General features: G+C 34.9%; 1 protein-coding gene across 2 annotated transcripts in view; it reads right to left on the bottom strand.

The window, feature by feature from the left end:
* Nucleotides 1–25660, bottom strand: part of ZZZ3 (zinc finger ZZ-type containing 3) — a 63601-nt gene that overhangs the window by 21021 nt on the left and 16920 nt on the right. For both annotated transcript variants that reach the window (XM_050901185.1, XM_050901186.1), the window contains exons 2-3: nucleotides 16613–16769; nucleotides 12603–14164 (exon numbers count right to left, since the gene is read on the bottom strand). In XM_050901185.1, the coding sequence (XP_050757142.1) occupies nucleotides 12603–14113 (1511 nt within the window). In that variant the 5' untranslated portion in view covers nucleotides 14114–14164; nucleotides 16613–16769. The remainder of the gene's footprint in view (nucleotides 1–12602; nucleotides 14165–16612; nucleotides 16770–25660) is intronic.

Below are 25660 nucleotides of genomic sequence, written 5' to 3'. Positions count from 1 at the left end.
ACTACTGTTTTCACAGGTTTGTACAGGCTTTTAGTTCTCTGGCCCTACATGACTGTAATAAAGCCAAGTATTTCTCTGAAAAAGCAGTAAGCCAAATAACAATGCAAGTGTTGAGCTCTTTCTTGAAGTCTCTGTCTGCTCTGGCTTCTTAGTCTCAAACACTAACATAATACTTCTGCCGCATTAAGCAAAAGACACTGTGTGCATAATTTCCAGGACTGTTTAAAAAAAAAAAAAAAAAAAGGAAAAAAAGAAGTGGCTAACAATTTTACTATCCATCTTCCAAGGTTCTTTGTAAATAAGCACAACAATTATGATTCAAACTACCTCCTGCAGTTGTGCTAACATTCTCCAAAATTGAAAAAGCCTAATGAAAGTAAAGAGAAAGTAACTGGAACCTTGCTCACTAGTCTGCTGCAAAACTGGCTCCAGCCTTCAATGAGGCAATCAAAGAGCAACAATCTCTGAATTATCCAGCTACAGTTACATAATTTTCTCTGAAAGATCTGTGAGGAATTACCAAGAAAAATTATCTCACGTCCTCTGCCAAAACAAAACAAACTCATACAACTAAAAATGCATAATTTGAGTAAACTCACAGTCAGTCATATCCCCTACACTGACTAAAGTTACTCTTTTCGCAGTTCTAATTACTAAATTGTTAGCGCACACAAAACCCGAAGCAGTTTTCTTTACAGGAAAACTTTCATTCTACAGAATGTAATTCTGTGTTTCCACAATCCCAGTATTGAAACACTCTTGTCATTTCTTAAATCATGTTAACTGCCAGGAATCTTCCAGATGAACACTTCAATAATTCAGTATAGTATAGAAACAGTTTCAGTACCTCTATGCTGAAAAACCTTGATTAACATGGGTTTTTGACGGACCAATATTTAAAAAAGGAAAGCCATTTCTTAAAGATTGATACTGATCAGCAGGGATTCCTGCTGATTCAGTTGTTCTACTGCAGTGATAACTACTCCACTCTTCTGGATTGCTCCATAAAATAATTATCACATAGCAGAGCCATATTTCTGGAAGTCCAGCCGTAAGCAGTTAGCTACTACACTATTCATTTCCATGAACCTTGTTCTAATAGTGATTAGGGACACAGCAGCCTCCTCTCTTGTCTGTGATAAAGCTTGAAAATAGCGTAGCTAGTACCTTAATGAGACCCATTTCCATTTTGACCCAGTTTTCTGAGATCTACTTTCAAGATGCTTTTTTCCCCCATTCTTTCCATCCTGTGATAACACTATTTACATTTCCAGATCTAAGTACCCAGAGTTACATCACAGATTTTATTTTCTTTGCATGAGGAACTAACAATGAGCTTTAGAAAGCACTATATATATATATGGAGTCAAACTGCCTTAAGAATAGCATGTTTCTGAAGTTTACTCTTATTTTTTATACTAAATGACTTAACACTAGCCTGTACAAAAGGCCACGTCATTCAGCATTTTTAAATAAATTCATTTCAATATTACAGTAAGAGTCATTCAGTCACAGAGGCTAGTCTCTCTGTGGTTTCTGAAGGTTTCTTCTCCCTTCAAGAGAAGAACGTACTATACTTTAAACCTCAAGTGAATGAGTGATGTGAGAAACTGGTATCACAAAATGAAGATTTTAGCTTTTAGGTAGCTAGTTCAAATTAGTGGATGGAATAAAATAAATAACTGAAGCTTTTCAGTTAAATTGCAGTAAATAAATGTGAAGCATCAGTTTTATCCTGTTGAACAATATAAGGGGCAGACATAAAAGTGGCTGTTGGTAACATTCACCAAACACCACAAAAATGCCAAGCCTCCTCTAAAAACAAGCCCCCTACAAAGTCTTAATGCTCAAACATTTAAGAACACATAAGAAAATTTTCTGCCACTGGTCTTATCCATAAAAAAGAAGAATTTTCATCTTAAGTGTCTTTATCCAAAGTAAACTTACACACAAACTTGGAATTAGCAAGAAGTATCTCAAAACACTACTGTGCACTATTTGCTGGACTTTCCTTATCTAATAGTCCAACATAATTATAATGCATTTTCTCACTTTTTAAGCTAGAGACTTGGAAACAGCAGTATTACTTCTACTCTCCCCTCAAATGAAAATAAATGGAAGGAGGTCCTTGCCAGTCCAAAGCTTAGTCCTTATTTTATCTTTTTCAACCTTACATAATCACCTCTGAAGTAATGATATAATGAACATTCTCACATTTACTTATATATATATATAAACTCATGCAACTTTGACTGCCTCAAATTTTCACACAGTATTCAATCTTAGACACATAGCTAAATGTCTATTACTTGCTTTTAGCATGAACCACATATGGATTTAAAACACTTGCATTGTTACCACAATGATAATTTTTTCCCTTATTTAAATATTTATTATTGTTAGATCCCTAATGCAACTCTATTCAGTATTTTTTAAAAAGCTGACAATATATAAAATAGTTTTATAAAGCTAGCAGGTGACAAAGGTGACACTTATTAACAATGGAAAACTGTAGCAGGAAATTATTTGTAATTTATATAATAAAATCAGCATAGAGTTCCCTGTAATTTATTGTCTGGATGCTCACAGAAATTACTTGAAATAAAAAAAGTTACTTTGTCAACTATACTTGCCTTACAATGATCATTTAGTACCTTGCAAAGACACGTACTTTGATGCCTAATTAAAAAAGAAGTGACTTATCCTCTCAACTGATAAAATGCTGTGCAGCTGGTGGTCACCACTTTCCACTCCCAAAACTGCACTTCTACAGTTCTATAGTTCACAATAGTATAATAAGTATAGTAACATCAATTTTGGAAATTAGAAGGTAAAAACATGTGTACCATAATTTAGATTTTTATATTAGAAATACTGATTATTTCTTGTGCAGGTAGGATTTGTTTTAAGTGAAGGAGTATACACTTCTCATAACAAAACATGGCTAAAACATATGTAGAAAAAATATCTACTTTAAAGCAAACTTGGGTTTTGTATTTCCAAGAGCTGTGACACAAAATCGGTAGGTATCAGTAATCGGGAGGATTTGAGCAAGTCTTTGTTTTATTGCCATCTACTGGCACTGTAGCAAAGTACAGATTAAAACCTGCTCTCCTATACTTAAGTCATCTATCATTCTGGATTTTGGTCTACTAACAGCAATTCAGAAAAAAATCCCTTATTAGATGCCAAGCTAAGAACATATTGGATATTAAACATGTTACATTATAAGACTGCAAATTACTCTAGGGAAAGGGAAACATTAATTGCACTTAGAATTTCCAAGTTAACCCAAGACAGCTGTAGTAAGAGATTGGCTTCCTGGAGAAATCTTTAAGTCAGATTAAACACAATCTTCTCATTTCAAAGAAGTGAGCATTTTGTTTTGTTTGGGGGTTTTTTTGTTTGTTTCTTTCACTTCAGAAATATCAGATAATCCTCCCAGCGTTTAAGCTTGGCCTGAAATCTTTGCCAGTGTCATGAGACAGTAATTTTGACACTGTGGAGTTTCTCGCAAATTATTCTGACGTGCATCTGAGATTTAAAAAACCCTGTTACTGCACTAGGGAAGAGTGCTGGGATTCAATGCTAGACTTGTAGAACATAACAGCAACGAGGAAGCAGAAGAGACTGATGAAGAGTGGCCCTACTTTGATCTCCCTTCAGAAACAGAAAAGAGTTTAAGGGCATAATCAATGAGGGCTTAATCAATAAGGGCATATATCAGCTCCTGTCAGGACTTATAAAAGCATCTTTGCCTGATGAAAGCAGCATATGGTAGGTTTATACTTACCTAATGCTTAGATACTATGACCAAGGTAATCTACTTATAGCCAATTCTGCAACTCATTATGAAATTGTTTTTCACTGTAGCTTAACCTATTTACACGTACTGCAATTTACTGTTCTTTCTCTATCCATATTTAATATTCATATTTCAGACTTTTGAAAGACTTACAAGATAAGTAAATAATTAAACTGCATCTCCATTTTATACATGAAACAACTAAAGTATACATTAAGTGGCTTCTCCAAGTCTACCATGCCAGTAACAGAACAAAAATTACTATTTCTGAATGCCAGCCTCAGGCTATAATACACACCTATTTAAAACAAAACAGAACTAAGCCAAAAAGCACAATTTTTTTTTAAAAGGACATTTAAAAAAACCCAACAAACCCTAATCCAAAACAGAAAACCCTACTGCAGTCTTTTACTTGGGTGCAAAAAGAGCCATTTTTCACTCTAATTTCACCTTCCTTCTAACTTTCACAGCTCCAGACTTTGTATTTCAAGCATCTGAACAGTATTTTATTGGTTATGAACTTGTGATGGCCCTTTCTTTCTTAAATCCTTAACTGCCCCAGAAACAGAATGCCCACTCATATATTTCTATAGGCTTCATTCTTGTCAAGAGCTGTCCACCATACTCAGCAGGATTTAGTATTAGCTGTACAAAAGCACCTTTATCAAATATCCACATTTCTAGCAAGTTTTCAAAATTTTTAGTAGCAGTTAGGTCTCTGTGCCTCTAAACAAACATGTAACTTGTTTCAGTCTTGTCAACATGAAAGGTTAAAACATCATCCATCAGTCCTCCCCCCATTAACACATTTTAATATAGCCTTTTCATCTTCCTTTAACAGCACTTTCTAAAGTATTTGCCTGCAGGACAGTGACATTTAGTAGAGAAGATACAGGTCCCTGTGATTCCTCTATTTTCAAGGCTTGGAGTGACATGAGGAGATGGCAGTAAAATTGTTTTCCTCACAAGGGGCACAGAAAGACTGACAGCACATCCCCAACTCTTTCTCCTCCCTTCTCACCATCTCTAATAAGAATGGCTCCAGTTCCTTTACTGAGAGAAAATACCACACAGATTCCTCCCGTATCTCCACTTAGATATTCTTCTCTAGAAAGATGTTGGGGAAAGCAACCATTCAGAAGGGGCTTTCTTTCAGAGACAAAATAGGAGCAACTCATGTTATCATGAAACTGACCCAACTGTACAGAAATCCTCTGAACAAGAAAATCGGAGAAAGTTGACAACACTGATTACTGAACTCCTTCAACTCATTCTACGTTAGTTTATGCAGCTTTTCACTAAAACCCAAGGAAGAACCCCACCGATTATTCAGGTATATATTCTTGCCATAGGAACAAATGAACATATTCCCTCAAGTATTCTGTTACAGTAATATCTGAAGACTATAATTGGATTACAAGAACATGATATGCAATCATGAGAAGCTGAATGTTCTAACAGCAATACAAAGAATTATTCACTCAATCTTTTTTGGCTAAAGAAGGGCAAGAAAGTTAGAAATAAGGAAGAAAATCAGTAAAATGTATATTTTTATTAGTACTCACCATGATAATAAACCATGGACAAACACAGTTTGTCCTTGGCTTAGGAAGCATAAAACTTTTAAAGGCTGTTATACAAAACAACAGCACATCTTCACCTTGAACTACGCAAAGCAAAATAAAGACGTGCAATAATGAAAAATTAAAAATCAGCTGGCTATTCCTACCAAGAACAAAATTTAAAGGAAACCAAAAAGTAGGATCTTTCCTCCTCTCAAAATAGCATATAACTACTTTCTAGTACCAAAGAAACACCTATCTTGATTAGAACTTACTGCTGAGACTAAAACAAGCATTAATATGTACTGCTCGTACAATTCCTTTCTAAAAGATACTGCCAGTCAGTTTGAGTAGTTCATGATGGAGATGCTGTCAAAACTTCATGTAAGACCAGAACAAATACTTAAGACTGGTAATGGAGTTATTTCAAGCTAGGTTAGTTAAAACTGAAGAGTAAAGATACCCGCATTCTCACAGCATATGCCAGTCACTCTGTTCTTGTTTTCTTGGTGGCATTATTATGCTTACTAATATTTTAGTGAAATACTTCTACATCCCTACCAAGCAGGCAATTATGGTAATATAACTTATTCCTTGTCCCACCAGACATACTTTACATTGGTATAACTGGTATAACCACACTTTACCACTTCTGCGTTTGTTAAGTGTCCCTCGTGCACATAGCCAAAAACGCAGCCAGAGCCTTACTCTCCACACAGCTGTGCAGGGTGGATACATTACTACCCCATCTTTTCTTGGTTTTCTCTCTATTTTTTTAAATCAGGACTATGAATTTCCTACAGCATTTGGTACTTTTTTTTAATCTGGTATTTCCTACATCTCAAAACCATTATTATTTACTAATACTTAATTTTCCAGTTTAGATGAATTTACTAATGAGGATCCTTAGAAATGGTAAGCATTTCCAAATGAACAGGTGGGAAAATAAGTTTCTACCTTTTTCTGTATTAAAATAGTAAGTTTGTGTTTATTATTTTTTTAAAATTTGTGCATTTTTCCCCCATGATTTTTGATCCATGTTGATCAAAGAAGTTGGAAAGACAAGTTGAGTTCCTCTATGTTCTCTAAAAACTGGCAGTTTGGAAAGGAGGAGAGACTGTAACTACTGTCTCCACAAGAGAAAGGCAAGCAGAATTCAACTGTTACTCTTCACATTCTCTGGTCAATCTGTCAGCACACACATGCACACGTACTACCAAGCCAGCCAGCAGGGAAGCAGCTCTGTGCTGGAGAGCTCACACTCTCTCTTCCAGGACAGCATGCTGCAACAGAGGACTCTTGGAGGTGAGAGCGTAGGCAGAAAAAGAAAAGCAGTATCATGCAAATCAGGAGAGAGGAGAATTCAAGGAGCAAAGGACACAAATCCAAAAGAAATCAAGCTTTGCTTTCCACAGGATGCATTATTTAAATGAGGATTGCATTGTGTTTGATAGTGCTGTTCACTAGGATTGTGCTGTGGTTGACAGCAAGATAACTACGTTCAGAGAAAGAAAAACGAATTTGACAAATGTACTTGACATTTAACAGCTCCTAAAGTAAGCCTATTACTAGGGAGAAAAGCAGATGCAGCACATGCCCAAGGCATTATCTCTTGCCAATTAAGAACTCTATTATTTAGTGTTTATTGAATAGTTTATGTAATTATACAAAATCTCCGAAACCAGGACATTATAAAACATGATTCTATGATTACAAAAATACTCTTAACTAAACCTTCATCTTTAGTCCCGCAAAAATTTTGTGTCACTTATAAATGTTCCATTGGTAAGTATTTATAGATAGAAATGGTCTTATAAAACATGATTAAAATAATAATGCTGGCAGTAAAAAATTCTCAAAATACTTAATATTTTAAGCTAGTGTAAAATATGAGGATTTCATTAATAAATGTGGTTGTATGCCCATTATACTATCACATTTTAGTAACAAAATTATCTGCAATACCAAACTGCAGTTGATCAGAAGCTCATATTAGAAGTTTCTAATTTATTTCCGTTATATTTCTATTTTGCAGATGAACTAGTTGCAGCATTCAACTTCTACATGAAATGACATTTTCACTTAAAGCTGATTTAATTTTTTGTTACTAAGAACACAGACCAATCTACCAGACAGTAGAAACTACTCTCTGAAAAAAGTATCAGTTTTCCATACATTTAAGTTTTACATTAATAGGTAGTTTAAGAAAAACATCACTGTATGCCACACCACTCCTGTGTGGAACAAAGGATGAATTAAAACACATTGTAATCTACTGTATATGGCATATATGCATTTTAAAATTTTTTTTTTAATGATTACTTTAAATGATTAACTTCTGTTATTCTTCAACACTAAAAATGTATACTTCATCAATTCTTCCATGTTGATGATATCTTCTATAAAGTACTCAGAGGTTACAACATAGTTGCCATCTCATAACATTCTTGACCCCAGTATGGATTAAAACTGCCACTACAAAGTAACTTGATTTACTTGATTTATACCAATTCCCTTTATTCCTTAAGATGAAACAACGTAACAACCAATGCCACCTCAGACTAAAATTGTATGTCATAGGAAAATGAGACAAAAGTGTCCTTAAAAATAATACAGGAGCCTAAGTTATTCTATAGTAATAGCTACTCATAGCTACATGACATCACTACAAAGGAATCTTATCTGACTTATCTGTGCGTTAAAATAAATACATACTGTGTGATAAATTTGACCTTAATTCCGAGACATCTATCTGAATATATGGGGCTAAATTACAAAACTGATGTAGTATTTTTATTCTTACCCAATGTACATGAAGATAAGACATGCAGATTTTATCTTAAAATACATTAATGAAAAATAGTTTAATTTTTAATACTATTTGTCATCCAGTTAAGGAAAAAACATGGTGCAGGTAAAATTAGAAATTCACCTTAGTGAAAAAGACTGCTAAAGCATTACGTTAGAGTTACACTTTAAGAAGATTCTGTTTAAGGCAGTTCTCAAATAATTGGCATGGCAAGGTGCACCAGACCCTATTCTAACAAGTCAAGTGCAGTAAGATGAACTTTTATAGAGAACTGTTTTAATCTGATTCATTAGGCAGAAACATTTGTGACTGAATAAAATACAAAACCTGTACCACAGGAAATGCCACAGATGTTTCTTTTCGTCCTCACATTCATATATTAAAAGTGCATCCAAAGACATTAACAGTTTTACTATGAATTATCAATTATATATTAAATCTGATTGTATGATCCTACATGGTCCTCTGTCTTTCCAAGGCCTCTGCAACAATACAACCCATAGTAGGTAAGAATTCACAAGACTGGGTTTTAAGAGATGTATTAAAATATTTCATTTTAATCTGTCTTTAGTTTAAATGTCAGTACAGCTATTATGATTTTAAATATTATAAAGTAATAAATGAAACCAAAGATATGTGAAAATGTCTATTTACTGAACAGACCCAAGGTCCTAACTCTTGCAACTGAATGGCTGTAGGCAAGTGCTCATGCATAATTCTTATATTTCAGTCAGCTTACCTACAGGCTTAAGCGGTTCCTATAAAGCTAACCACAGTTTACAGGATCCTAGAAATACACTGTATAATGCATTACATGTACATGAAAACTCAATTCCTCAATTACATTTTCATCTAGAACTCAGAGGTAAGTGCTAAACAAAAACTTTCCCTCACGTCACCTAATACCTGCCAAACATTGCAAATCTCCAAAGGGAGCAAGTAGAGAGGAAGAATAAAAAAAGGGGACTAAATAAAACACTGGGCAAAGGGGAAAATGTACTGAGAATAAAATATTGCATAAGATAGAAAATTAAAGCTACTGCACTATAAGAAAGAATTAAACTATAAAAAGATACAGCAAAGAGATATGAGAAACTCCTGAGGAAAGACATATGCAAAACACTAAGCACAGCATATAAAATTAAGCAGTGTAAGAAGATTTAAATCAACAAGTTCAGTTTTGATGAAAATATCTCAAGAGAAAATGCAAAGGCTTCTGAGCTAGAACATGCAAGCAAATTTCTCAAATATGCACCAAACCATATTTTTCTGAGAGGAATCATAATACACAAAAATTCAAATTGTGTGTGTAATAACACAAAAATTAACATTGACAATATTTTACAATTATACACCCCCCTAGATCAGTCTGTTATTATCTACATGAAGGTCTATGCTGCGATAAAATTTCTATTTAGAGATCTCGGATCTGTCTTTGTAGGAGAGATCTATTTTATTAAAGAGGTTGTGGAACATCCACCATTTCAGCCTTCTCTCTGAATAATAATATTCCATAATTTGCGTTCTGTGATGATTATTTTTCCTATTATATCATCCAGTTTTCTCAGAAATAATAATATACTAATGTTGTTTAAACATGACAACATTCAAAAGGCAACAGAATTCATACAAAAATACCACGATATACATTCAGTTGTTTTTCTTACAGCAAGTCTTATCAACAGCTGTTGAAGGTTTTGGTATATTCATATTTGATCAATGTTACAATAATTTCTTGGAGAGTGAAAATCAGCTGTACGAATGTGTATGTCATCAAGCTATGTAATATAACAAGAAATAACGTAAGTTTACAGACACATCAAATTGCTTATACAACACAGAGGAATACAGCTTTTTTTTTTCCCCCGCTGTGGAACATCCAAAGAATTACGTTAATGCCTTCTTGGAGAAATCTACCTCCTCAACCTAGCCAAGATGCTAACGTCTCTCTGAATTTGCTTTTAAAAAGAGAATAGAAATATAAACCAGAGAAAAAATCATCCATACAGACAACTTTAATCACAAACTGATGAAGGACAGAAAAACAAAGCTGTGTACCATGTGAAGATCTGCTAAGCAGAAGACCAGCATACTTTGCTTAGCCAGAAATATCACAGGCAAAGCGAATAGCCTTTACCTGACAGCATGGGAACCCTGGAATTCTTTGCATCTGAACAATCAGGTAAAACATCTCTGCTCAAACTTTTTTTTTAGTTTAACATTTTTAGAAAATAAGCACCAAATGAGATTAAACAAGGGTATAAATAAGACACTATTCAAGAACTGTAACACATGAATTAGGAGTGTCCTCTAATGACCTTTGGCATTTTTAAAATTTGAAAAAGGATGTAGTGCAGTGTATTTGATTAACTCTTGAACTATGAAGTTCCAACTACAGGACAATTGCACTCAAATATCAAAATATAGACTTAAGTTCTTTAGAAGGATCCTATTACCACGAGGAACCATCAGAATACTAGATTTATTTTCTTGCAAATACAAACGACAACAAAAAAAGACTGCCTATAATTTTCCAATTATATCAACTTTTTTTTAAAGGGGAAAAAAAAAATGCAGCTAACACTACCTTCAGCAGCATGCTTCCCTTCCGAAAAGTAGAAATTATTCTTTCTTGATCTACAAGAGAATTCTAGCTTTGACTTTTTTTGCCACCAAAAATGAGTAAAATATAAGACAGGATAAAAATAACAGCAATTTCTTTTGGAATTCTGCATTCAGGCAGCAAGTTAATAGCAAGCTACCAAGTCCTAGTTGCAATTTCAAAAGCTCCTCAACAAGCTCTCACAAACAGGCTGCCAATCTAAACAACAACTAGCCGTATCTTCAGAGTAATTGTATATATTCAAAAGCTAACACTAGGGCATGTTCCTGAAATTTTTCAAAAACAATTTAGATCTGTGTTTAATTGTAAGAACAGAAAAAATTACTGTTATTTTTACAGCATTTACATTCAATTGCAGATTTTGATTTTTAAAAACTAAGCATTTTGGACATGTTTAATTTGAAAGAAGTAAAAATTGAGGCTACATCTAAAAATCTGATATGATCTTTATCATTCTTTTCCTAATAAATACCAAAAAAGAGAGATACATTACTAATGTATCTTTCTACTAACATAACTAGTAAAGTCACCCTACATACAGATACAAAAACATCCAAAAAACGTCAAAAGACAACAGTCCATTTTTCCCATTTACAATTTAGGAAACAGCATCTTCTCTCTATCTACCAGGAAAAGTGTCCATACACTTTGGGCTGATGGCTGAAGCTGCAGATATTTGATTGTTATTTTGAAATCATAGTTTGTCTGAACCATGCTCTAATTCACAATTTTCTCTGATTAAAATAATTTATTCATATCCAATATTGAATAAAATTTCATTATAAAAATAATGCAACTCTAATACCAAAAAGCCCAGTCAAACTTCTGCTGGGTTAAACAATCATCTGTGCCTTGTGTCCCATATTCATAATAATTGTGCTGTGATCATTTACAGAAACTACTAGCAGTGGTTTAACTCTTCATAGCAAGCAAACTGAAGATCATCTGCATTTGGCCTTTCAGTACTCACAACAAGATGTAGAACATCTACTAAACAGCAAAACACAAAAGTCAAAACAGCGTTACAAAGACTGTGCAATAAAAACTGTGGCCCGATCTATCATTTGAAGACAAATTTTCTCTATGTAAACTTCCTTCCCTGAGAAAATCGCCCCTTTGCTTCAAGAATCTTTCGCAGTTACCACAAATGTATGATTACCACAGTTCTACTTACAGACATTCAGATGATAAATATAAAAACAAGTTAGCACTCTTTTCTAATAATAATTAGAACATGTATATATTTACATTTAATGAACAGAAAGAGCAATGTAGACGTAATTTACTCTGGAAGAAGTTCTCAAATTGCTGCATTTGATCAATTTATCTTCCTTAACACAATAATGATAAGTCTTTCCCATGATACTCTGAAAATAGGTACCTAACTTTAAATTCTATGTACAACAGAATGATAATTTCTTAAGCTGTATGTACTGTGCCTATTGGATATGCTGATAAATAACTGAACTCTAATTAAGGGTTATAATTCTTTTGGTTTTGTTTCCAGCTAGTTTTTTAGAGAAAAGAGACTACAGATGTGTTTTTTTAAAAAAAAAACCCCACACGTTCTGGCTAAAGAATTCATATTGCTTGAAATGTATAAACCACATTGCTGTACCATACTGCATATTAAATAGAGTTTAATTTTGTTTGAGGTAGAAACAAGGAAGAAAAATGAAGACTGAAGAGTATGAAAATTACAAAGCACTTAAATTTGTGTGAAAGTACTTTAAATACGTATTAATTTATATATTCTTCGTAAGAAACAAAAGCAGAATTCATGGTTACCATAGTTACACATACTCTTTGTTGTGTTTCAATGCCACATGATCTGATTCAAAGTAATACACATCAGGCTCTTCCTCATCATCCTCTGCAGTGTGGATGCTGGCACTCTCTTTGGCAGATGGTACATATCCAGCAACAAGCCTAGCCTCAGAAAGTGGCTTTCTTAGTCCATCACTCCCATGATCTCCTGTACTACAATTTCTCTCTTTTTCATTCTGTTTAATTTCTTCAGACTTTTTGGGAGATCCATTGATATTATTAATACCTACAGGTACATTCTTTTCAGTGGGACTAAGATTATTTTCCTCAACCTGTCCGTTTTCTCTACAAGGAGAGTTATTTTTAGTAGGGCTACTTCTGGCAGGGGCAGCCCTTCGTGGTGAAGTTCTCAATGTATATCTGTGTTCTTGAAGTTCTGACATAGATGTCATTTGAGCTGAAACACAGTCCAGCACTGAAGAATGTGGTTCAGGTTCACCTGAGACTGATGCACTGTCATGATGAGTATTCAGCTTGCTATTGGTGTTTTCAGCACACTGTTCCTTAGAGGCACTACTATCTCCTACAACATCTACCTCCTCCTCCGAATCCCTTAACAAAGATGACTGGATTTCAGAAAAGGACCCTGTAGCTGGCTCATATGCCTGATTAGCATGCTCCTCAGGCAAGCAGTCATTTATTATTTTGTGGTCCTCTAACTTTACCTGTTCTTGAGAGTTTGTGCAAGGCACATAATGGTCTACAACACTGTCCTCCTTGCTGCTATTAAGCAACAATGAAGAATGGGCAAATGAGTTTCCGTTTTCTGCTACTGTTTTGTCCTTGGGCATACAGGAACCAGCACTGTTCTGCTTAGTGTTCCCATCAAGCTGACAGTCATCACAGTTAAGAGAATTTGAGTCTCTCTCACCAACTCCATTGACAGTCTGATAGCCTGCAATCTCGTCAACTATTGCAGAATTATTAAATCCTTCTGCAGAGACATTCACCTTTTTAACTTCCCTTTTGTCACAATCATCCAATATAAGACATCGACAAGCTCGCTTAGTCCCTGTGGAGACTGCATCATTGTCCGACACTAAGCTTTTATGCTCCAATGATTCCTTCTCTGTTTTAGTAGGCAAGTCTTCTTCTGAACTGTTGGGTGCCTCTGAACGTAGACAGCGCTTAATTCTTTTCAAAACTGGTGAAACAGGTTCTGCTTGTTTTTTTTCACAATTTTCCACAGTTTGTTTATCAACATTATCTTTTTCCGAAGTAGACAGCCCTCTCTTTCTAGGGCTCACCCATGATTCCCGAGCACTCTGTTGTTTCAAATCAGTAGTTCTTCCACCGTTACTTCCCTTCTGAGTTTGCACAGACTCTGGCCTCTTCTTTGGTGACCTTGATCGTATTTGAGGATGGGGTGAAACTTCCTCTGGATGAGCAATACTACGGTTTCTTAATGTTCTACCACAAAAGTTTTCATCCAAACCATTTAAACCCACTGTAGATCTTGTAACACGAGTAGATCGAGAAGCAGCCATACTATGGCAAGTCCCTAAAGTATGTTCATCATGATCCACTCATTGGGAAACCTTCAAAAAAAATGTAAACAAAACAGTCAGGAAAAATAATTTTAAAACACCTACAGACATAGCAAATCTGAAGAATGTATTGTCAGAAATGTACCTAATGTAAAACTGAATATGCCTATGCAACGTATTAATACCACTTCTTTCTGTGGTATTTCTTCAGGGCATTAGAAAAGTTTTCCATCTAAGCTACGAAGTAGCTGACTTGGTATTTGCGGTTGTTCTGGCTTTAGTACTCGTGTGTGAATGTTGTTCATATTTATGCCTTATGTAAGGCTGGAATGTTCCAGTTAGGCTCCAGTTACTAAAATACACTATTTTTATGTATTGTACATATGATATAATGTATTGGTATTATTATTTAAGTTTGTCTGGTCAAATGAGAGGTATCAAATCACATTCTTAAAATCCCACAGTTTCCAGTTACATGGATTCACATACTAAGAAGAAAACCATTAAAATCGTATTTGCTTGCTCACTTGTTGCTTTAAACAAAAACAAATCGCTCATAAATAACAAAATAAAATTGCAATTCTAATTTAACAGGGGATTAAAAAAAATAAATAAATCACACCAGTAAAAAATAGTTACAGTCATTAACAGTAAAAAGGAAATAAAACCAAATGCCTGAATCAGACTCATAAAATCATTCAAGTTGGAAAGGACTTTAGGAGGCAATCTAGTCCAACCTCCTGCTTGAATGAACATCAAGACCAAATTCAGATTTAGTTACACAGGACATTGTCCAGCTGGGTCTTGAAAACCTCCGAGTACAGATATTCCACAACTTCTCTGGGCAACCTGTTCCAGTGTTTAATTGTCCTTATAGTGAAAATATTTTTTCCTTATACCCAGGTGGGGCCTCCCCTATTTTTGCATCATTTACGTCAACAAAAAGTCTGTCTCTATCTTCTCAGTAATCTCCTCTGAGGTGCTAGAAGGCTGTTTCCCAAGCCTTCTCCATTTTTAAACTTTTCATACAGTTGGTGAGATGAATCATCACCTACATTGGATTTAAGTAAATTCAGACTCAAAGCTAAGTTTAAAACATCCAGTTTGAGAGTGTCTGTATTTCAGGTTTCAGGGCGAAATGTAGGAGTACTCAACTTGCCCAATCTCAAAATAACATTTTTAATAGAAATCATTTCAGTCTTATCCTTCTATTCATTTCATCTTTAAAAATTCAATGTGTCAAACTGCATATCACCACAAACCTGTCATAATACCCATGATAATGAATAGATTCACATTGGTACATAATGGCATACCTTCCCTTTTCCATCTACCCAAATTCCAGATTATACAAACCTGTTCAACTGACATGATGTGAAGACTTAAAATTTTAAATACTGAATCAAATCTTTTACATGTTATTTAGAAAGCTTGAAAATGACAAATGGAGGAAAATTGTTTCAATAGGTGTTTTTCATCTTCAGCAAAGGAGAGAGGAAAAAAAAAAAAGGGCATAAATTCTCACAAATCTACTATTTAGGTGTCAGATGGTCCTAGAGCAGAAAAGAGCAAACAGGACAAGACCAGTATACCTCTTAAGCAATACAATTCTGTTTGACAATTAACAGTAATTACTATATTGTCTGTTTAGGTATTCACAATGCAAGCAGTATTTCTTAATGAAAGTAATGTATCTTAAACGTATTGCTTGGTATAGTTCTAGATACAACTGTATAAGACAGCACATCATTTTGTGTAACAAAGAAAAGACAATTACAAAGTGGAGGTTTCAAATGTTCTCAAAACTGAGTTGTATTTGTGCTGCTACAACCCTCCTGCTTGTTAGCTATTCCCACTGCCTTACATGAATGCCTGGAAAGGTGCACTCTTTGTATTCCTGGAGATACAGGTAAAGAATTGCTATCGTACTAACTTCCATTCTGTCCATTTAAAAGTAACAATGCAGGACAAAGTGTGAGATGTCCAACGAACTCTGTCTTAAGAGAAAATATAAACAATATGACAAACAGCAAATGGGCAAAACATCAGTAGTTGAGTTGAAGAGAGAAAAAACCCATGTAACTGTGTTGTCTATAATGGTTGTTTGTACCTATTTTCCACATGGATAAACTTGCCTGTATATTCTCCCCTTTTACACACAAGCTCAATACCTTCTGAAGAGTGATCTCATTTGGTGTTGAACTCAAACATGAAAAACAGGGTCATTTAGATATTCCATTTCACCTAGGTTGTTCTAATTAAGGCTAGCACACGTTAAGGATCAGTAACTGACATTTCAAATGGATACCAGTAAAATTAATTAAACCAAATTCCAATGTACACTTTGGTGAGTAATTACTGCTGAACTAGACAGACATTAGAAATAATATGTAAGACAGGAATCTTTACTGATTTGCTGGTATGTTACTTTCTAAAGAAACACACCTTACATAAGTTAAAAAGTTATTATTTACTTAATACAAGATGTAAAAAACTTACCATTGCAAAACTAGAAGAAACATAAACTTCTGACATTTCATACAGCAGTCTCTTACTGTGCCACTCAAATAATATCAATCACCATTGCTGATATCCATGATGTAATCCAAATGCCTTTTTACTAGTTTCTGCCATCACATTAACAAGATTTTGAAAACTGTTGAGAAAAAGACAAAGGCATCAATAAAGCATTTAAATTATTCCATTAAAAATTAAGAAGAATGCAGCAGGACATAAAAAGTAACAGCTTTTTTAGGAAGTAATTATCAATTTTACAAGTGTCCTACATAAAAAACAGTATGTTATAAAGTAATTAAGAATGTGAAATGCTAATTCAGGTTTCAAATGTAAAATATCTTTCTTGGTTATTTGTAAGTGATTCACTGTATCACACTAAAGATGTGCAAGCAAATGAATTCACAACAGCGAGTCATGTGTTAGGGTGTTCAAACCTCAGAAGATATTTGAAGAGACACAAGAAAACCAGTAGTGAAAGATATTACTACAACTGAGTATAAAATGCATTGTCAAATGTATTTTATAATTAGATACACAGTGAAAAAACAATTATTTCTGCTATTTAATTTTTATCAACTGAGCAGAACTCAAAACTTACATTGGTTCCAAATCCCCGAATAACCTTCATCTACACAACAGGAGTGAAATGCTTTCCAGAGTTCACATTAAACCTATTCTTCACCGAAGGAAAACAATGTATACTACCTTGTTTATAGTGGAAGTGAACCAATTTGGACATTGAAAGACAGAAATAAATCTATGGATCCAAAAGCCACACAATGCTTTCGGTTGTCTCCAGAGTTTGGGCATCAGTACCAATGCCCAACAGCTATTACTTGAAAAAACATACCAGGAATAGCATTTAATTTAAGAACATCTAGTGCTATGGAGGCACCATAAATCACTACAGAATAGTGATTACTGAATCTTGCCTCATATTCTGTTGACTTCATAAAAGTAAACTTATTTTCATATTGACAATTCAGAAACTTCATGATGCAGAACACAAGCTGACAGGTCTCTCCACATCTTTCTTTCTACACAGTTATTATATTTAGATTATTTATGTCCAAAGCCTTTGGAAGTTGTCTTCTTTACTTTCAACCTGCTTATGATTTCATACTGGTAAGAGCAGAAAACAAATTCCCCATTAAGTTGACAATTCAAAATATAAACTGAGCCAAATAAGAGAAGAGATTAATTATGTCTAGTTACAGTAAAATTCAATAATGAAAGACATTTCTATAATGATGTTACATGAAGTATCATAAATTCTATTATATGGATAACTAAATCAAATTAGATTTCAATTATTCAGTGGATTTTTGCAATTTAACAAACAGCAGAGAACTGTCATAATAAAAGACAAATAAAAAATGGAAAAACAAGAAGGCAAGGAAAAACACTTGAAAATGCAAGAGGTAAATGACTGAAAGGAATGAGCAAAAAGGAACAGTTGCTACTTAGCGGTACCAGGAACGGAACCAGAAACAGTGAGAGATGAACTCCATAAAGAGCTCCAATATCAAGTGACTTCAGCCTGTGTTCCCCCGTCCCCCTTGCTATGAAGTTTCTTCTGTTTTTAATATTCTGGTACACTCTCAGTTACTTAAACCTATATTGTTGCCTTTCCTATAGATCCCTTTAACTGACAGGAAAGACACATATGCAGATACCAAAAGTAAAGAGAGATTTTGACAGATTTTTGCAAAAACCAAATAACATACCCCCCCAAAAAACCCATAGCTCAGTAACTTTGGTAAAATACAAAACACAGAAAAAAGCCTGAAAAAAAAAAAACCAACAGTGAGGAAATCAGAAGGAGGCCTAATCTCAAAATTTTTAATTACTTTACCAGTCCATAAGTACAGAATGGCTGAAATAGTAATGTCAGTCTTTCCTCAGATTTGTACACTTTATCTCCCCTAATTTTCTTTCCCCCCAAAACCCCTGTTTTACTTACAGCAGGAAAGACACAACCCCTGCTGTGCCTAGTTGCCTTTGGGGAGAGTACGGGTCTGGTTTGCAAAGCCCACTAAAAATGAAGAAGTTACAGGTGAAAGTAGAATGTAATGCAGACAGCGACAAAGCTTTGAAGAAAGAAAGGGACTCTGAATTTGTCTCTTGTGGGGAAGGACCTGCGTAAGAAGTCAGCGAGTGAGTGTTGATGCTGAAACCTTATAGGGAATGATCATACATTAATCAATACGGAACTTCTTCAGAGTGAGACTGAAGTTTGACTGCTTACAGAAGTTGTCCATATATCTTACATACAATCAAGAATTTGATGACAGCATAGGATGGAGTTTCAGAGTATGCATTTTAGCATTTGAGAACCCTTAAAGTGTTACATAGCTTTAGGTGGACTCTACTGATATACACCATAGTCATATAATTATGCTAGAATTTTTATTTAACTTAACCAGAAGCCTATTTAGCAAAGCTAGTGAACATTGAACTGTGTGTGTGAAAACTTCTAGCAACAGAGGAAACAAATTTACACAGAGATGGAAACCAACAGTTAAAGACAGCAGAATGAGGAAACTCCTTCCTAAATATGCAGAATAACCGATTTCTTCACTGGGTTAGGCCAGTACTGGCTATCTGGGAATGAAGTACAAGCCAATGTTTAAAGGAACGCCAAGAATTAAGAAACATGTACATAGTTAAAAGTATGTTCAATGTGGCCCTAAGCTAGGAAAGAAATAGTAAAGAAAAGAGGTCAATATATGAATATACTGGGTGTATCAGCATACAGGACCTGAAAGCAGCAAAGCAACGAAATCCTCTACTATAATTGTGTGGTGGTGCTTTTTATATATATGGTACTTAGAATGGATATATTAACATTACATACAACATTAAACAAAAAAAAATTGTGTATTTGGGTGGGAGGGGCGAACAGACTCTTGCAACAGGAAAAAGTCTCCAATAGTTATTTGATGTCACTATTTTACGAAAATGGACAATAGCTGCAGCCTTTCACAACAACTGAACCCTAGAAAACAGAATAGTTTGTTCATCTCATCTAGAGTATAATGAATCATCATCTTATTGAAGAGAAATAATCTGTTCTCTTCCTGCTCTTCTGAGTCTCATCTAACAATCAGTTTCCATTCATGCTCAATGATAATACTGCATGGTGATAACGATTAAAACTTTTTCCAGTGTTCAGATATTGCAACTGTGGATACCCGATAGCAGTAGCACTCTCTAGTCCCATACCACAGTAAATCCCAAAATGACTTCAGAAACAGCATCTGTTATTGGTGTAGTTATCATTTACAAGAGCAAATGTGACACACAGATAATTGCCCTCTCCTGTTTCATTTTCATTCTGCTCTAGATCTGTGGGACCTTGCCTGCCTCTGGCTGAAAGGAATATTGCACAATGTTTTATTTCAGTCATAAGACTCTTTGATACTTATTTCTGTCATCAGAACTTGGGAGTCCTTAACATATATTCCTTTTTTAAAACATTGTATTTTATTCTTTTAAAAATCTGTGTCAGATTTTACATCATCTTTTTCAAATTGTAACACTTCAGAAGAAACATCACTTTTACACACATCTTTCTAATACCAAAAAGCAGAACATTTTCTGGGAAAGAAAACAAATCGAAACAAATGTGTATCAATGACAACAATATGGCCTGATTTGAGAGTATAAGACTGTGCATAATTTAGCTAGTTTGAGACAATGTACACTCAATTACTCTATATCTCATCCCAAACTACTACTTTAATTTTGAAATCCTACTTCCATTGACCTAATGATTTCCTAGACTTCCTAGACTATTACAATGCACTTAATACAACTCTATTAAAATAACTGTGACTTTTACATAAAATATAGCAAAGTCTGCTGTATTTCTAAACCTATAATCATTGTCTGTTTCTTTCAGAATCTCTCAGAAATCACTTTCAGCCACTGGCCACTATTTACATTTTAGGAAAAAGCAGTTCACTAGGAACTTGCTACTGGTCTATCTCAGTGCAGATACGAAACTGATGGCCAAAATTGGCTTTTCTCAAGCCTGTTTCTAAATTCCACTTCTCCCAAGACTCAGAGTTGACAAAACCTGAGTCTGACCTGACCCTGTATCTGTAACTCAGTCTTCTACATTAAAGTGGTTTAACAAAGAAAAAGCCTAACATTTATCATGAATCTCCTGTTTGTCATTACCTTCTATTATGAGCATGTCATAAATTTTTAACCAATTACTGCATCCATACACTAAGCATGCATACACTCAATCTTTAATCATTAGCAGGACCCCGTATATGCTTCATGCTATGGCCCTTGGGGGGTGGGGGGGCACAAAATTACATCTTCTGGTCTTGCATTTTCCACAGAGAATTACACCAAAGGTATCTTGAATAAGCTTTTGTGTTCTGATTACCTAGAGACATCCTGACTATTACACCATTATCTTTCCTCTTATCAGCTATACAGTCCAGACCACATTATTTCAGTGACACAGAAAAAAACAATTCGACTTTATAAATTTTAAGCATTGCATAGTACTACTTAAGTGTGTATCTCAAAAGAAATGAATATTCATAGATGACTTAAACTAATAAATAAAGCTGGCGTATCTCTGTGGTATAAAATAGCAATTCTTAAATTCTCTGCAGAGCAGTAGTATGTTATTTAAAACAGTACATTTTTTAAAATGGAAAGTTTATTATATAAAATGAAGACTGCAGAAGCTATTTATGTAAACAGAATCTAATCCCTTACGGATGTATTTGCCCAAGACAAAAAAATTAGCATCTTTGAACAGAAGAGAACCTGCACAGACATCAGATTATCAGGACTTTGGTTTATCTCCATATATAAAGCATATCACTTCCTAGCGAAGTGGTATTACTAAATTAGGGATGAATTCCATTTAACAAATTATATTCACTAGTCTATCACATTTAGAGTATGCCAGCATCTCTTCCCACACATACTGAGCTTAGCATAACTACATTAGCAAGAAATTAGTTTTCTGGAGAAGGCACTGTATTTTTCTGATTTTACATTACATCAGAATAAGCAATACTTTCAAATGATAGAAATAACCTCCACCAAAAGACATTACAAAGACCTTACTTGAAATAATATATAACAATAAGCAGCTTAAAGCTATAATGAAAGTTTGAACACAATAAAAGTAAAAATAAATAAATGTTACGAGGCTCCATGGTCTGGAATTACTCCGAGATTTCAGCCATCTCTAACACAGTAAGATTATATTACATATGGTCAAAATACAGTTTGTCAGAATGGGACTACTTATATTTACTTTATCTTATATATAAGGATAGCAAGATGAAATAAAGAAAATAAAGAAAAAAGAAAAATTTAGAATAGGAGGAAAAAATTATCAACAGGTTTTAAAAGCTAGCAAACTAGCAAGGGACACGCTTTACCAAAAACTAAAACTGGCAAAGAACCGGAATGGATAGTTCAATATGCTCATTTTCTTCCTTAAAATAGATGGGTTCACCAGGCCAGACAAACCTATTCTTACGTAAGAGGAAAAAAAAAATCTTTAGGAAAGAAAAATAATGGACAAGTAAGCTGAATCTGCTACTTAAATAATAGGATATGTGAAAACAAACAAAAGCTTAACCTCCTCCTCTCCATCATTGTCTTACATTGACTCCTCTTTCTCTAAAACCACAAAATAAAGAAAAAGGTCAAACCAGCAAGTTATATGACAGTGACTAGCAATGCACATCTGTTCCTTTGTATCCCTTCCAGTCAGCAGTGGGTTATCAAAACAGCTGACTGCACTGATATTTTTCACTCTTCTGGGCTACCTACATGAGGAAATTTATTGGGAGGATGGGTATGATAGAGGCATCACCCCTCTTCCAGCCAAACATTCCAAGATAAGGCTGCAAAGTTATTTCATATAAAACTAAATATGAATTATACAAATGTAAATGTACAGTAGAACTCCAGAAAAGTAACCACTCTACCAAATTTCTTCTCCTTACAGACAAACCCTAAACTGCTTTCAGTTTCTTATATCTTGGCCAAATTAGAGTTTGCGCTGAAATAATACATTGAAGCATCTGCCTCAGACTGATATTCCCACTCTGCTGCTTCTCCCCTCAATTCTCAGTCAAAATAATTAGTCATTTCTGTGCACAAATATGGATTTTTTTTTTAAACCTTCTCACTGCTTAAGACACATCTGATTTCTTCTTCAAGAAGTTTTTCTACCTCCATGTTTTGGAGTAAGAAATTAGAATTTGGCATAGAGAAGCATTTGCCTGAGAACAAAAATCCTGGTGGAGCTGTGATGAAGGCAGGCTAAGGGGAATGCTAAACATGAACGGATAGGTAAGGAGAGCAGCTACATTAGCAAAATGAGTGGATGCTGACTGGAGAAAGAGACAGACTGGAAATCCTGAAGAACTGCTAGAAGACAGAAAGATCGTAACTGTGAAAGAGGGAAACTGGAACTGGGAATAATTGGAAAAAGCAGACAGACAGAATCTGGGATCTTACCTAGTCACAACTAATCTATACACATCACCACAGCACCCATCCCAATTATCTGTCACAAATACTTGTGAAAACTCTGTCAACACAAATACTTGTGGAAGTATACTATGTAATGAATCTACAAACAGGTCTGAGATGAAAATATCACCTTTTCTTTTTTTCTTTTCAGATGGGTCCAGATGGATCAATTTTTCCTGTGGGTCATACTAAAGGACAATGTCCTGCAGCACAAGAGTGGGATCATGTGGCCAGAACCAAAGGTGAAGACGTGAACTTTGTAAGGTGGTACCACAGCCCTAGGAACAATAAACTACATTCCACACTTCAACACACCACCTAGTACTGCTTCATCTTAACTTATTAGAAAAATGCAAGAAAGAATCAATTACTGTGACACCATTTAATACAAATTGCATTTAGCATGAATAAAGACCGTAGCCTTAACTAAACATTCTTACTGAACTTACTAATCAGTCAATACAGTAACTGTTGTCTGATACAATTAACTTATCAAGAAAACTAAAAACAGACTACGCAAATAGCTTCCATGTCCCACTTCTAAAAATCATGCTTAACCTCACTTATTGACCATCACACTATATCATTCTCACACCACCTACCCAATCCACTATATCATCCTAGGTGAAAGTCCCACTCTAAATTATAATACACTTTTTTCATGTGAAACCATTCAGCTGCTAAATAGCTTTGCTGTTATACAAAGAACATCTCCTGTGCAGGATTACCAAAACATGTAACTAACATCTTTGAGATACATTAAATTACAGAGGTTCTTGAAAAGCTCATTCTAAAATTAATTACTCTAACTTGATTACAGTAACCATTTCTCAAAATGTTATTCTAGCAGAATAGACTCCAATGGTATTTAATCTCTTAACCACAGCTAGAACAGAGTTTTATACCAGTAAGTAGGAAAAATACGATTTACTTCCTAATACAGTTATTATTGCAATATGCAGAAAATATCAAGCATAAAAAGACATTTCTTTTTTCCTACAGGTGGGCTGCAATTGTAAGGGGTCATCAAGTACTTAACCCTGCTAACAGCTTACAGATGAAAAGGAAGTTGATGAAGAAAAACTGTGCTTCTTTACTTTCTTAAAAGCCCCAAGATAAACCAGTCTGTTCATTTTTGAAGAATACTACACTGGAAATATCTACGCTGTCTGATTTACTTTTGGAACAGTGTTTGCAAACATGCTACCCTATGAAGTACACTGTAATGTGCATATTGTATGAAATACTATATAGAATATATTTTTATCCCAGATGATTTTCAGTCAAGGGCATGCATTTGAAATACATCAATTAATACACTTTTTTATATGCAAAATTACAGCATCAGCTACATAAGCCTCAGAAGGCTATCATAATGACTAACACTGATGTACAAGATAGAGCAGTACTACATACACACAACCAGGTATTCTGCATAGGTTGTGCTTAGAAGTGCTGTTGCATGGGTACTAAGGCAAGTACAAACCAGAGAGTTTGGAAAACGGGAGCATGAGGCATGCAACAGTTCCTGTAAAATATTTTGAGTGTTGTATCAGAATTAAAATGTTTCTGTTCTCAATTTTTCATCAAAATTTAAAATACCCCCTCTGTCCCCAAAGGCAAAAAAAAAAGCTAGAAGGAAGTATGTTTTTCCAGTTATCTCCATTCATGAAAAATGTTTTAACCACTTATTTTCCATCTGATAATACTTTTGACTCCATCTAGGAGATAAGCAAGTTATTCTACAAGCAGACCAGCAAAACTGCTATCCTATGGGCTGGCTCTTTGTAGTCCTAAATACAACCCAGTTCTGCCAGACATCCCACCTCACCTCCAACATTCTGCAAAACTTCATGGTCCTCCCTCTGGCCATCTCCAAAACTCAAGGACAGTGTGGCCAATTCCAATCTATACATGCACTGACTAGATTGCTAGCAAACCATGTATAGCAGGTAAGTGCTGGGATCAAACTGCAATCCTCCTTAAAAAGGGGACTCCAACTTTCATGAAAGGTGCAAACTCTTTACACTTCTGAGATCTTCACTCCCAGCTAAATTTAGTGGGGTTGCTAAGCTGGCCAAGGGGTTCAAATGTTACTCAATGATAATGGTAAACAAATAGAGGGACACTTTCTTGTCTAAGCTAAAGGGCTGATCTAAATTACGGCTCTAAATGCTTAAAACACATTCTGGACAGACTAGGGATGGGGAGGGAATCCAGAACTATCCTGGCATCTATGAACAAAAATCACGAAGCTTGTCACAGTGATGCTGTGGCCCTGCTGTGTCTTCTGACCAGATGCATTTTCATGCTCCCAGAATTACAGGCATTCCTTGCCACATGAGCTGATACTGCAGGTATAGTTGTAGCACCACGCACCATGTAACCAAACTCATGTGTTCTCACGTGCTAGGGGCTCTGGAAAGTAACAGACTAGCTTATAAAACAAACTATGCTTTAACCTTTAATTTAAATACTGTAGTAGCCTGCTACCATAGAATCACA

Source organism: Gymnogyps californianus, chromosome 8 (genome assembly GCF_018139145.2).
Source record: "Gymnogyps californianus isolate 813 chromosome 8, ASM1813914v2, whole genome shotgun sequence".
NCBI classification, from domain to species: domain Eukaryota; kingdom Metazoa; phylum Chordata; class Aves; order Accipitriformes; family Cathartidae; genus Gymnogyps; species Gymnogyps californianus.
The sequence above is the reverse complement of the archived record's forward strand: the minus strand, read 5'-3'. Positions and strand labels throughout refer to the sequence as shown.